At 46.8% G+C, this 14,333-nt stretch overlaps 1 protein-coding gene across 6 annotated transcripts; it reads left to right on the top strand.

The window, feature by feature from the left end:
- The first annotated feature begins 153 nt into the window (after positions 1 to 153).
- On the top strand, positions 154 to 13,582 carry cdk11b (cyclin dependent kinase 11B). 6 transcript variants are annotated; one of them, XM_035536356.2, is made up of 19 exons: positions 154 to 291; positions 1,117 to 1,247; positions 1,827 to 1,942; positions 2,188 to 2,315; positions 2,417 to 2,561; positions 3,298 to 3,437; positions 3,661 to 3,810; positions 5,189 to 5,284; positions 6,083 to 6,199; positions 6,357 to 6,446; positions 7,050 to 7,249; positions 7,796 to 8,008; positions 8,239 to 8,344; positions 8,461 to 8,582; positions 8,836 to 8,943; positions 9,117 to 9,233; positions 9,724 to 9,872; positions 12,393 to 12,582; positions 12,906 to 13,582. In XM_035536356.2, the coding sequence occupies exons 2-19, from the start codon at positions 1,137 to 1,139 to the stop codon at positions 12,996 to 12,998; spliced, it is 2,391 nt and encodes a 796-aa protein (XP_035392249.1). In that variant the 5' UTR covers positions 154 to 291; positions 1,117 to 1,136; the 3' UTR covers positions 12,999 to 13,582. The 6 variants fall into 6 exon arrangements, with proteins under 6 accessions (XP_035392249.1, XP_035392247.1, XP_035392248.1 ...); XM_035536354.2 differs by having other exon boundaries at positions 3,226 to 3,437; XM_035536355.2 differs by having other exon boundaries at positions 2,414 to 2,561.
- Positions 13,583 to 14,333: the final 751 nt, after the last annotated feature.

The following is a 14,333-nucleotide window of genomic DNA, read 5'->3' as shown; positions in this document are numbered from 1 at the left end:
TTGCTCGGTTTCTCATAACTGGCACATTGCAAGGAATTACTAACTAGGTTTGGGGTGGGGCATACTTTCCTTCGCGTAATCAAGATCCCAGTCATGAAGAGAGCCTTTGTTGGCTGTGAAACAAGCTAGAACTACCATTCCTGTTGTGCTTGCCCTTCGAATAACCGACCTGGTGCACTAGATGGCAATATTTACTTTTGCCTCTAGGAATAACCCGGAAGTACTTTTTCAGAAGGCGAAAGAAGTTATTTGTTTTTCCGGTGTTTTAAAAACGCGCCGAGTAAAACTCAGGTTTGTAAATTACTTTATTCCAGTTAACATTCCGCGAGTTCATGTCGGAGAGAATCCGCGTAAATATTATGAGACGTTTAGCGATGCTGGGATCGTTCACTCGTCTAATGAATGGTGTAGAGATTAAGTAAAGATAGTTATCTTGGATGGCAGAATGCCGTGAGCCCGCTCGCTAGCTGGCTAGCGTTAGCATGGTTACGAAAAACGAGACAGTCCAGTTCACTCGGATATCGAGCCTTCGCAGACGGTAAAAGAGCGTCGGTGTTCCGTTAAAGGTGTCTAAAACTAAGTTTGCAAGACCTTTTTGGCTGGCTAGAGAGCTAGGTATGTAAGAACGTGGGCTTTCGGTTGCCAGCGAGCCAGCACCTCGTATACTACAAAAACTTTGGGCTTTGTTAGGTTTCTCTGTTTACCAGTGAGACGTCGACGTTCCTGCAATGAAAAATATACTAAGGGCTTATAGGATATTGCCAAGTCGATTTTCATGACCTGTGATGAGAGTGGGTATAGAGCTTAAGTTTACATTTCATGGTCAGACCAACCCACTAACTCTCCTGCTCACTTGTGATTTACACACGTTCTACAATCAGGAATTGATCGAGAACCGCCAGTGGTTGTATTGAAATGATCCCACTGATGGAAAACGTCCTTTAAAAACTGCGGTTGTAGAGTTGGAAAGAAATGTGGGCTTGCTTGTTTGCTGTTCAATTGCATTGTCTGGCCAGGTAATATGGGTACTCTTCAGTAGCATCCTGACCTCTGTAACCGTTTAAATGAATGACGTAGCTGCGACGTGGTTTGCTCCATGTTGCTCTTGTCTTGCAGTTGGTGGCGACTTGGAGCTGATGGGGGACGAAAAAGAGACCTGGAAAGTGAAAACGCTCGATGAAATTTTGCAAGAAAAAAAACGCAGACGAGAGCTCGAGGAGAAAACCGATGCCAAGCGCCTGAAAAATGTAATGTTCCATCCTTAGTTCCAGATTAATGATTTGAAGCTCTGCCAAATGATGAATCCTTCTTTGGGATGATTATTCCAGGTCTCAGGTCGTTCCTTAAAGCTGTATAATGGTGAAATCAATATCTACTAAGTGTACAAAACCTATGTGACATCTTTAGTTTGGTATTGTATTCCACTTACCTTTTTAGATGCACATTGGATTGAACTGTGGATCTTGCTGTTCCGCACAGTCAAACCTGTTGTCACCAAAAGTATATTTGTTGTTTAGCCTCCGCCACGTCAGATCTTTGTCTTACATAACTAATATATTAACAAAATATGATCTTTAACCCATCCTACTGTATTCATCTGCACTGATTAAAGTGTTTTTAAGGGGAGGTGAGTGAGGGTTACTCTTGGATTAACCAGGTCTGTCGCTTCTGAGCAGAGAGTGTGGCCCTGGGGGTGTCCTAAATGTTTTGCACATTTGGTGTAAATTGAATTGTTTAAGTGCCTGCGTTTCGCCAGTGATTTTTAACGTTAGGTATACGTACTCTTTGACCAAAGCAGCCTCTCTCCTCGCTTCCTCTGTGGGCAGACGGATGATCGGGAATCAAAACGGGACACTCCGGAGGAAGGAGAGCTGCGGGACCACAGGATGGAAATAACAATCCGGAACTCTCCGTACGTGCGGGAGGACTCGATTGAAGACAGGTGTGGGAGCGGCTCGGCCTTCACATTCCTCCTCCCATGCAGCCTCTAAGTTCGCCGCGATGTCCTACCGTGGCAGGAAGCTGTCCAACTTCACATTCATATCTGCCTGCGACAGTGATTGCATGTCCAGCTTACTGGAGGATGAATTTTTTTTGTTTCATTTTGAGTGCTCAGGCATCAAGCAGTGCACTGAAGCTGAGTTTTCTTGACAAGCTCTCTCTCCCTCTCCCTATCCCCATCCCCAGAGGAGAGGAGGACGAATCACTGGCCATCAAGCCCCCACAGCAGATGGCGAGGAAGGACAAGTCGTACCACAGAAAGGAGGAGAAGCGGAAGGAGAAGAGGAGGCACCGGAGCCACTCGGCGGAAGGAGGTAGGCCACAGCCCCCCCAACCAAGCGCGTCCTCGCCCGGGCCAAAAGCCACGCCGTCGCTTTGGCCGCACAACAGCAAACGCTCGTTTCCCCCAAAGCAGGGAAACACGGCCGGGCGAAAGACAAGGAGAAGGAGCGGGAGAACGAAAGGAGGAAGCGTCAGTGGCAGGAGGACAACAAGGCTCGCCGCGACTACGAGCGACAGAAACGACGCGACCAGGCCAGGGCCCACTCCCGCAGAGAGAGGTGACGCACACTCTCCCTCGCTTCACTGCTATACCTCAGAGACGGCCGTGAAGTGCGCCACGTTGCTTAGAGAGGGTTTTAACGGCACACCGCATATTCAAGGGACAAGCCGATCCCAAAGTCTGCAGACTGTTTAGTCTGCCGGTTTTCAGCTGTACACAGAATGTGCCTTAGTGCACTGGCTCCGCGCTGTTCTGGCCACGGTCGCCAAAACCGCCGAGAACCCCGCAATTTGAAACGTAAATAGCTGAGGGAATGTCTGGCTCTCAAAGATCAATCAACTAGAGCAGTGGTTTCTTTTTGGCCTTAAATGCTGTAACTCATAGATGCCTCCAGCAGTGTTCAGCAAGCTTAGTACAAAAGTAGTTTGTAGTGCACCATTGCCAATAAACAGTCCTGGATCAAGGATATTTGATATTTTGCTTGCTGTCGGTAGTAATGTATACCATGAATTTAAAGTATGAATCAAAATCTTAAATACATGACTGCTTTTAGGTTACAGGAGTATGACTTTAAAAAAAAGAACAGTATCAGCTTTTGTTGTACTTTTTGTTGTAGTCTTTTGGTTAATAGTTATCTGCATGTTCCTTCAGTGTGTTGGTCATAATAGGTTTACCTGAAAGTGAAACGTTGTATTTCCTGGCTCCGGGACGGGGCCACCCAGCCTGTGGGTTGCGAGCGACGAACCCCTAGGCTGGTCTCCACTAACCCTCCGGGGCCCGGGTGCCGCCCGCAGGGACCGGCTGGAGCAGCTGGAGCGCCAGCGCGAGCGCGAGCGGAAGCTGCGCGAGCAGCAGCAGAAGGAGCAGCGTGAGCACAAAGAGAGAGAGCGGCGCGCTGAAGAGAGGCGCAAAGAGCGCGAGGCGCGCCGCGAAGGTATTGGATACCCTTTTGTGGGTGTAATTTAAAAAAACAAAAAAAAAAAACACATTTTATACTATTTATGTATTTAACTGCTGGCCTTCCTGGCGAGCAGTGCATTTGAAAGTTGATCTCAGTCCATGTAGCCCTGCAGACTGCATGTTTGGTAAGCAACTCAACTCAGACCATCACTGTCCTCCATGAGCAGCTCCAACCTCGTTCTGTCCCCTCACCCCAGGCCCACCCTCCCACCACCGGGGCGGCACCGTCGAAGAGCACGCAGACAAAGCAAAGTCCCGGCACCGGAGCCGCAGCCGGAGCCGGAGCCGGAGCCCGGCTCGGCAGCAGAGAGAGCCCAGGGCCGAGAGTGACGAACGACGGAGGCCAGGCGAGTCTGGCCACGCACGCCACGTTGGGATCACCACGACCTTAGTGTTCGCGACAGATAAATGGGACGGGCACATGGCTCAATCAAACCAACCAACCAAACACTAGATACATTGCCGTGTAATACCACATGTTCCAATGTGTTCTCAGTAATGGAGTGAGATTTGAAGCCTTTGGATAGTTCACCACACGGGGACTACTGACGGGGAGGTGGAGTAGCTACCCTACTCTGCTTCCTTGGCAAAGTGTGAACGGATGCTTGAACGCTTTTCTCAAAAGAAAAGAACATTCTAATCATTCTGAAAAACAAAGACTAGCTACTAGTCTTTTGATGACGGAACCAACCGAATTTAAAATCATAACTGGAGTAATTGCGGATTGGACTGTAATATTGGTACGTTTTCAGTGCCAGCAATCATGGCTAAAGGTCTCCAGCGACCTTTGCGGGGTCCCGTTTAACACCCTCTGCTTCTTTTTGGAAAGCTACACTTTTTCAAGCTTCAGAACTTCAGTTGTATGATATACTACTAGGCTGTCAAGTTTCCACACGTTATTGTTGTTGTTATTGTTATAATTTACATTTATATAGCACCTTTCTTTCTTTACAGATATATATTAGCTTTTACAATCACTCACACTGATGCCTAACGCAATGATAATAACTAATGCAGCCTTTTTGCTACAATGTGAAGAATCTTCCAGATCATTACAATACAGGGGAGGATATGAACACACATGATAACTGCTGCCCTTATAACCAAAGAACCCGAAAGGTTTGGTCGATACTTCGTGCACCTTGGCCTAACTGGTAACTGTCAGCTTGATGTCACGTGAAATCACAAAATAGACATGCTCATTTCTTCTTGCACCGATGCTGCAAGTTACTAGTGGTCTGTTAGTGTTATTACCATTCTAGATGTCATTTATGAGTACATACCAGGTTATTTCCACACTGTAAAGTGAGGTTCAGCCAGGGTTTTTCCTGCAGACCTTAATGGGCCAGTCTAGCCCGGCGTGGTAATAAGACACTTTGAACGGTGTGTGCTAGCCATTAGCGTTCCATCACCGGCGCGGTATGTCTTGTGGTCTGGTGGGCTGCTGCCCCGAGCTCGTCACATCACCCGTTTTCCCTCACGTTTTGTTTTGTTTTTTTCTTTAGTGCTGTTCTTTATGCAAGGCGCCCGTTAAAGTGCCGAGAAGCATTTACTGCAGGAAGGATGAAGTTACACAACAGACACCGAACATAATCTGGGCTGCTGGATGTGCCAGCGGTTTTCAACACTTGATGTTTTTTTGGAGGGGGGGGGTTTAAAGATCTGGTGATGTTTTCTGGAGAATAAATAAATTTTAAAAAAATGTCCTCCTCTTTTTTTCTTCAGTGAAAGAAGAGAAGCCAGAAGACAGAGACCTGCTGGCTGACCTCCAGGATATCAGTGACAGTGAGAGAAAGACTAGCACAGCAGAGTCCTCGATGGGTAAGAGGCATGCACGCGTGTACGTTCCCGGAAACTAGTCCAAATATTGACCAGTGTGTGTAGGCTGTTTACATACCAGTTGTAGCTGCTTTTGTTTCCTGTGTGTAATTAAAGGGCCAGTGGTAACTGGTATGATACGTATGATGTGTGTAATTAAAGGGCCAGTGGTAACTGGTATGATACGTATGATGTGTGTAATTAAAGGGCCAGTGGTAACTGGTATGATACGTATGATGTGTGTAATTAAAGGGCCAGTGGTAACTGGTATGATACGTATGATGTGTGTAATTAGAGGGCCAGTGGTAACTGGTATGATACGTATGATGTGTGTAATTAAAGGGCCAGTGGTAACTGGTATGATGTGTGTAATTAAAGGGCCAGTGGTAACTGGTATGATGTGTGTAATTAAAGGGCCAGTGGTAACTGGTGTGATGCGTATGATGTGTGTAATTAAAGGGCCAGTGGTAACTGGTATGATACGTATGATGTGTGTAATTAGAGGGCCAGTGGTAACTGGTATGATACGTATGATGTGTGTAATTAGAGGGCCAGTGGTAACTGGTATGATACGTATGATGTGTGTAATTAAAGGGCCAGTGGTAACTGGTATGATACGTATGATGTGTGTAATTAAAGGGCCAGTGGTAACTGGTATGATACGTATGATGTGTGTAATTAAAGGGCCAGTGGTAACTGGTATGATGTGTGTAATTAAAGGGCCAGTGGTAACTGGTATGATGTGTGTAATTAAAGGGCCAGTGGTAACTGGTGTGATGCGTATGATGTGTGTAATTAAAGCATCAGGTTCGGCCTCCGAGGAAGATGATGAGGAAGAAGAGGAGTCCAGCAGCCAGAGTGAGGGAAATGAAGAGGGGGAGTCTGGATCAGAGTCTGAAGGATCTGAGCAGAGTGCAGGTCAGTGGATTTTGGTCACCAATAGGCCCAAATATATTGGCTCAGACCAGCTGTTAATGGAATCTGAAGGGGCACCTAGAATTACGTGCAAGGACCGCTGTGGTTAATCCGGCCCTGGTATGTTTTTGTTTTTATTTTTCTCCCTCTCTTTCCGCAGATGATGTCAGCGACGAGGAGCAGTCGGAGGAGGAAGAGGAGGAGGAGGAGGAGGAGGAGGAGAGGGAGAACAGCAGCCACATACCCACTGGTGAGGACGGCCTAAAACCAGACTCTCATCCTCATATCCCAGCTTGCCCTCTCAGCTCTACCTCGGCAGTGCACAGGCCAAATGCACACTCAGATGTTTCTTGCGATCCCCAGCAAGCAGCCCTTGTGAGGTCCTTGTTCAGGACAGGGCTTCCTCGGATTAATCCGCGCCCAACGATCCTTTCAACCTGGAGGGAGGAAAGGGGGAATAAAAACGGATAAAAACCACAAGATCTGATAAAATATGGAAGGTGGGGGGTGATGACCTCCATTAGAATACAAGAGCATGGAAACAGTGTGAACATTGTGTGGGCTTCTCCCTCTTAAGTCTCAAGTGCTTAAGTTACTGTATTTTGAACTAGCTGTCATCTGTTTATTTACTTCCATAAGACAGTAAAATATTCTAAAGGGGGGAAAAAAAAGTTGTCATGACAACTTGCAGCAGTCGATCAAGTAGACCCGTTGGCCTCATGTTTTGTTCTGATTTGATGTGAAAGCCTGTGAAAATCTTAATACCTAAGCAAGCATCCAGAAGGCTCCATATAGCTACAACAGAAGTTGTTCATTTCAAACTGTTGAATGTGTTGGGCACTTTCCTCCTCAGTCCCAGAGTCGCGCTTTGATCATGACTCCGAGGAGAGTGGTGACGAAGAGGAGGGAGAGGAAGACGAAGAGGGGGTCGACGCGACCCCTCAGTCTCATTCGCAGTCGGCCACGCCGGAGGACAACTACATCCCAGACTCGCCGCCCGTCTCTCCGGTGGAACTGAAAAAAGAACTGCCCAAATACCTGCCTGCCCTACAGGTACACCGCAGGGTTGCCACATCTTCATAAACCTACCTCGAGGATTTGGTGCATCCATAAATCACTACCGTTTGAAATTGTACACTTACAAGTCAGTATGTGAACCACCTACCTCGTGCGCGCACACACACAGGTAACTTTATATGGGGCTCTTCTTGTATTAGATGCATTTTATGTGCTACAACTGCATGACAAATTGCTGTTAACAGTGTGGTCATCACTGGTCAGGTCATGGTTGATTGACCGTTCTCAGCCCACCACTTACACTGATATGGTTGTGGTGCTTGCGCTGGTATACATATCAAGCACAGCAGCGCTATGAAGTTTTGTCGCTGCTGGGTCTCCACCAGCCAAAAGTCCTGCTGTCAAAAGCTGACCATTGATTAGGATGGCAATAGCTGCACTGTAGTCTCCACCTGTGCACATAAGATCTCTGGACAGTTAGAGCCACACTCAGAATTACCAACCGAATCCCATCATAATTGAAGTTTGCAATCGGGCGTCTTGGAGGCTGCCGCAAAGCGACTGTCGTGTTTTTGCATGCAGGGCTGCCGCAGTGTGGAGGAGTTCCAGTGTCTGAACCGGATAGAGGAAGGCACTTACGGCGTGGTCTACAGAGCCAAGGACAAGAAGACTGACGAGATCGTGGCCCTCAAGAGGCTGAAGATGGAGAAGGAGAAGGAGGGCTTTCCCATCACCTCCCTCCGAGAGATCAACACCATTCTGAAGGCCCAGCACCCCAACATCGTCACCGTCCGGGTGAGCCCTTGGACCCGCTAAGTGTTTTCCACTGGCCTTATGCACGGGGATCACGTTTTCAGCCTGGAAAGGTTTTTAACCCAATTCAAGAAATTGAATGTTCCAAAGTATTTGTTGTTTAAGTGCATTGAATGGTTTCTCAGTTTATCTTAAAGTAGTGGGTTCATAAATTGGTTGCAGGAATATTGCAATAAAAAGTTAACACATCTCTGGCGTGTCCGCACTTGTAGGAGATAGTGGTGGGCAGTAACATGGATAAGATCTACATAGTGATGAACTATGTGGAACATGACCTGAAGAGTCTAATGGAGACTATGAAGCAGCCCTTTCTCCCAGGTAGAGTGACGTAATCGTCATTCCCACACTGCTGGCTTCCTTTGCTTTCTTGCCTTTTTAACATGAAATGCAGACTGCACATATTAAAGATATTTGAACCACCTCTCTGCGTGTAGGGGAGGTGAAAACTCTAATGGTGCAGCTGTTGAGAGGAGTTCGCCACCTCCATGACAACTGGATCCTGCATCGTGACCTGAAGACCTCCAACCTGCTGCTGAGCCACAAGGGGATTTTAAAGGTGCCATTCTTGTCCGAACTGAAAACCGGAATTCTTTTCATCCAGACGAGCATTCAATAACCTTTCTTCTCACTCTCGAGTCAGTCAGCTATATTAACAAGCCTTTTGAAGTTTTCCTGCAGATGCATTTGTGTGTAAATTTGCTATTCACCGAAAGTATGAGAGTCTGAAATTCAGTATTTTGAACGGTAACAGTGTTACTATTTGTTTTCTGTGAGGATAAACTATGCTCATCAGTTTCTGTGTTCCATAGATTGGGGATTTTGGTCTAGCACGAGAGTATGGCTCTCCTCTGAAACCTTACACACCTGTGGTGGTCACCCTGTGGTACCGTGGCCCAGAGCTGCTTCTGGGGGCAAAGGTCAGTGAGTAGCCGTTCAGCCAGTCCTGCTGCAGACATGTCCAGTAATTAACACAGCAGAAGCTGCGTCACTCCCTTCATTAGCCATTTGGGAATCAAATTTCAGCTTTTCCATGGAAATGGAACGTAAAGTTGGGAACCGTAAGAGTGTTTGATTGTCCTGTACATGACAGGAGTACTCTACGGCTGTGGACATGTGGTCAGTGGGCTGCATATTCGGGGAGCTCCTCACCCAGAAACCCCTCTTCCCTGGCAAGTCTGAGATTGACCAAATCAACAAAATATTCAAGGTGAGTTTCAGTTCAGATTGACACATCCCTGGGAAGACAAGTTTTTCTTCACGTCTTTCGGGTTTTTTTGCATGTGTGCTCGTGCTCTCTCTCTCTCTCTCTCTCTCTGATTGACTGTATGTCTCTCTCTGACTCTGTCGTTCTGTCTACATTTCCCTGCGAAAATCAAAGCTTAAGGAGTAGGAAAATAATGATTCACCTAACCACACAATGAATATTTTATGAGGGACTTTGCCAATCCTGTAAACATGAACCAGTTGGTGTACTTTATCCATGCTATGCACTCTCCTCAACACACACACATGCGCACATGCACACACCGGCTAGATCAGCTGTCTAGTATTGAATTCGAGAGTTTGTTCGTTGTACTTTTAATATTCACAGGGAGTGGAGTGCGTCTGGCAAGACGCCCCCCCCCCGGCCAACCCGTGTGCGTGTGAGAGACGGCATGTGTGCGCGTGTGTGATTTTTCTTTCTTCCTGTGTTGTAGGACCTCGGCTCTCCCAGTGAGAAAATCTGGCCAGGCTACGTCGAGTTGCCTGCTGTGAAGAAGATGACTTTTACAGATTACCCCTACAACAACCTGCGCAAGCGATTTGGAGCGCTGCTCTCTGATCAGGGCTTCGACCTCATGAACAAGTGAGTCTTCAGGTGTTCCACAGGCCTTGGGATTGGGCCTGCGGTTCCCATCTGTGCCAGGTGTTTTTGTGAGCTTCCTATAGCTCCACCATTCAGGGAGTGTATAGCATACTTCAGCCTGTATGTGTAGGATATCGCAAGTAAGTTTTAAATACCACACTTCATGGTGTGTGTGTGTGTGCGCGCGCGTGCATGCACTCTCCCTATACACACACACATGCACTCATGCAGCGTGTCTGCAGGTGAGTGGGTCAGGGGGTTTGTGTTTGGTCTGTCTGGAGCAGAAGGAGCTTCTCTCCTGTGGAATCTGCCTGGCCTCCTATTTGACACCGGGCAGACGGAGGCAGCAGCCAAATGACACACACTAGTCTGCAGTTGTGATGGCAGGAAAAAGAGCCCCTTCCTCTCCTTCCTCCATGCCTTCATGGACAACTGTTCTATGGATGCGGTAGACTGATCCTCGTGCTGTGTTTGACCGTTGGGTGACAGGCCCAATGTGGTCCATTCGATCTCAACCTGTGCCTAATAGCTCTTTTGATTGTCGCTTTCTCCGTTTCTTTCTTAATGGCCTTGCATAAAGGCAAAGCTCTCTTAAGAAGTCTCCAGACTGCAGGATCTTCAGACATTCTCGGCGGCACCACAGTCACACACAAAAACACCTGTTCCGTGTCAGGTAATCAGAACAAAAGCATGTTTCTGATAAACATCAGTGAAAATCGACATCTCGGCAGAATTCCAAGCTAAAAAGCCCTCCAGCAGGTTATAAATGGAGTTTTTTTCAATACTCAAGAGTTTTTCTTGAGCTGCAGAACGGCTTTTCTACCAGCCAGCCGGAGGTGTCTCTCCGTTAGGAGTCGGTGGGGCGCCACCAGATGTCACTGTAGAGCAGGCCGCAGCATGAGGTGCGATTCAGCTCAACCGGCAGGAAACGTTCTGCGTTTCTAATATTACTGCGTGTGTGTTATGCAAGATGACGCTGGTGCTGTCCTGTAAATCGCAAACGCCGTCCTGTGCGAGTTGTGTAAAAAGGTCTGTTCTGGTCCTGGCAGTCTTTGTCTGAGCACGGGCCGGCCCTTTCTGCGTCGGGGGGAGTTGAGAAGACCGCACGCACACGCTCACCGTGCCTTCGGTGAATAGAATGAAGGAACAGAATGGCGCGCCTCAGTGCGTTTTCTGTATCTGCGTTGTTTAGCCATTTTCTGTCTGCGCTGCGTTTCCCTGCACTGAAATGTTTTGAGATCGTTCCAATCGCATAAGCCTGCAGTCATACAAGGTTAGGCTTCTACTGTAAGAGGTGTGTGAGATCCTATGACTATGATTCGTCATGCCCCCAACTTTGCCCCAGAATTCTAGCGCCAGCTACTGTTTACGTGCCGCGCTTGTGCCCCGTTTTGAATGATTAGCTGCGCTGGCGTGTGGTGTCGTCGATCAGGTGGATGCCACCCGTGCATGTTTCACTGTGCCCCACCAGTTGTGAAATGACACTACTGACCACAGAGCAGCCTAATCGCTATTGAAGGGATGAGTGTTACCAACGTCGTGGGGTAATTCCAGTAGGCTTTCTCTGCGTGTTGTGCAGGTCTCCTTTTTAAAAAAAAATTATTATTTATTTATTTTTATTTTTTTCAACACGTCCTCCGTTTCTACGTTTAACCATCTTCCATCGCTCAGTGGACGCATGGCTTGCACAATGCTACAGAGGGGGAGTCCGGTAAACTTTGGAGAACAGTGGTCATGTTCGGTCGAAAGTTTGGCCTAAATCAGCTGGAGAATTCCATGCTGTTGACATGGGTTTTTGGACCCACTGACCCTTTTGTTAATGTTTTGACGAGGTCGGTCTGAGAAGCGCCTTTTGGATGTTTGTGACCAGGCAAGGAAGAGACGGGTCCTTGCTAGTGCAAAAGGAAGCTTTTCACAAAGCTAGTATAAGCTGCTGCATCACACAGCAAGTACTGGTGGAATAATAAAAATTGTTTGTTTATTGAGGTGAGCTTTAAATTCAGCAAAACTGCCTCTGCACTAGACGAATGTGGGACTCTGTCCAGACAGTGCCATCCATCACTGCATATTTATTCGCCCAGGCATACACAAAGCAATGTTGTCGGTTTGGAGACAAGGAGAGTCTGTCAGATTGGTAGACATGCAACCGTTTATTCACAGCTGCAGCTAGCTAAACTTTTTTCAGTTTTCAGCTATAGGATTTTTTGGGCGATTTGATATTTTTCATATACACTGATGGGAAACCTTCGGGGGGGGGGGGGGTGAATTCACGGTTAACACTGAGAAAATGGACTAATGCCCAAAAAATAGATGGGATCCAAGTGTTTGAGACCCAGCTGTGACTGATCCAATTTTATTTTGCATATTTATTCATCTTTCACACAAAGCAGTTCAGTTAGGAGATTAAATGTTGGGAAAAAAAAACACTTTTGGGTGTGTGGTTTTTTGTTGTCAGTGGTGGTGGTGATCTTGGTTATTTTAATAAATCAAACCCAACTCTACCGCTTTGAATGGCCATAGATTCCTTACCTACTGCCCTGCCAAGCGGATCAGCGCAGACGAGGCCTTGATGCATGAGTATTTCCAGGAAACCCCGCGCCCCATCGAGCCATCCATGTTCCCCACTTGGCCCGCCAAAAGCGAGCAGCAGCGGGTGAAGAGAGGAACGAGCCCCCGCCCACCAGAAGGAGGCTTGGGCTACAGCCAGCTGGTACGCAGCCCCATAGCTTACATTTATAGCGTTTGGCCAATGTCCCCATCTAGAGCGGCTGGCAGGGGTGAACCTGCCAGTGTTTTGTCTGGAAGGTTTACTGTGCCTTCTGACCTGGAGACATCATTCTTTACAAAAAGAGAATTATTTAAAATGATTACCTTACTGATTTAAAGCACCATCAGTAGACGAGGCCTTGGTCGTTATTTACTGCCGTCAGTTCATTCGTAACATAGAGGCTTTAAAAAACGCAGCACTTATTTTGAATAAGTATTGGCTTTATTTTGCACACCTTTTCATGTGTGTTTTGTCACGTCTTCCAGGGCGACGATGATCTGAAAGACACCGGTTTCCACCTGACCACAGCTAACCAGGGACTGTCCAAGTCTGGTCCAGGATTCAGTCTGAAGTTTTGAGCTTGCATCTCTCGCCCGACTCGGGTACCAGGCCAGAGCAAAGGCGTTCCTCAGCTTCTCTGTGGCACTAATGCCAGGACTCCATTTAAGAGAGCCCAGCTGAAAGTTGACTGTACCTTCCTCTGAGCCTCGCTGAGACAGACGGACTCTCGCAACCTGTTTCTTCGTTGAGAGGGAGCACTTCTTCAAGGACGTTCGACTGCTCTGTCTCCCAGCAGTTAGAGGAATTAACTGCTCCTATATGAAAGAAGCCCAAATTGGTCTTCTGACTTCAGATGTTTGTTTGTTTGTTTTATTTCTTCACCCTTTTGTCTATCACATCTGTTGTCTCTCTTTGTCCAACTTTTAGGTTTTATCTACCAGTACGTTCATCAGGTCTAAGCCTTATAGATTTTAAATTTCAAACCAGACTTTTCCACAGTCGACAATGGACTGTTAACGATTAAAATCCACCTACGGTCACACTCACATACCCTGGACCTATAACTGTAGTTGCGTAATAATGTACTATGCCAAAATGCACTGGAATCTGGGACTGGCATAGGTAAAGTTGTGTAGGAAGAAATAAACTATTTGTAAGTCTATTTATACGCTTATATTCCTCAAGTCACTGACGCTTCTTGGGATGTAGCGACGCAACGTTTGAGGGCTGTAAAGAAGCTGAGTTTTAAAACAGACGACAAGAAAGTGGGGAGGAAAAGCCATGCAGCCTTGAAAGTAACCCCTGCACCAGATGTCCAAAGATGATGTCATTCTTTGCACTGCACATATTCCATGCAATCAAGAGATCTTTGTCTGCCTTCTCTATTTTATTAGAGAGAAAGCCAGAGTGACTTTCCTTTCCAGGCAAATTTCTCCATTTTAGTCAGACACTTAATGATTTGGGTATTGAGAAACAGGAATGATAAAAGAAGCTCGCGCTCCACGATTATACCGTTTCCTTAAGTCCACACTTGACCTTGGGATTTCTCCCGTGTCTCTGGCTCTCCTGGCTAACAAATGCCGTAGTCTGAATTGATATCCACTCATTCAATTGCTAGCATGTTTTAAATCGACCTAATTGCCAGTAAAATGTTCCGTTACGAACAATAGCTACCGGGTTGTAGTTGGCTGAAAACTGAAATGCCCCTAGTGGTCGATCTTGAAATAAATTCCTCTCAGGATGGTTGAAGGGTTATTAATGACCTCTGTATAGGATGTACCTTTCATTGTTAAAATCTATAAGTACCAAGTACTTCAATACATTTTGTGCTTCAGAGACTGGATGAGGAGGCTTAAGCTTTTAGAGGAGTTCTGTCTTCTATGCTTCCCGAGCAGCTGTGCTGCTCATCAGGG

The sequence above is a fragment of the Electrophorus electricus genome, chromosome 20 (genome assembly GCF_041902795.1).
Source record: "Electrophorus electricus isolate QZ-2024a chromosome 20, ASM4190279v1, whole genome shotgun sequence".
NCBI classification, from domain to species: Eukaryota; Metazoa; Chordata; class Actinopteri; order Gymnotiformes; family Gymnotidae; genus Electrophorus; species Electrophorus electricus.
The sequence above is the reverse complement of the archived record's forward strand: the minus strand, read 5'-3'. Positions and strand labels throughout refer to the sequence as shown.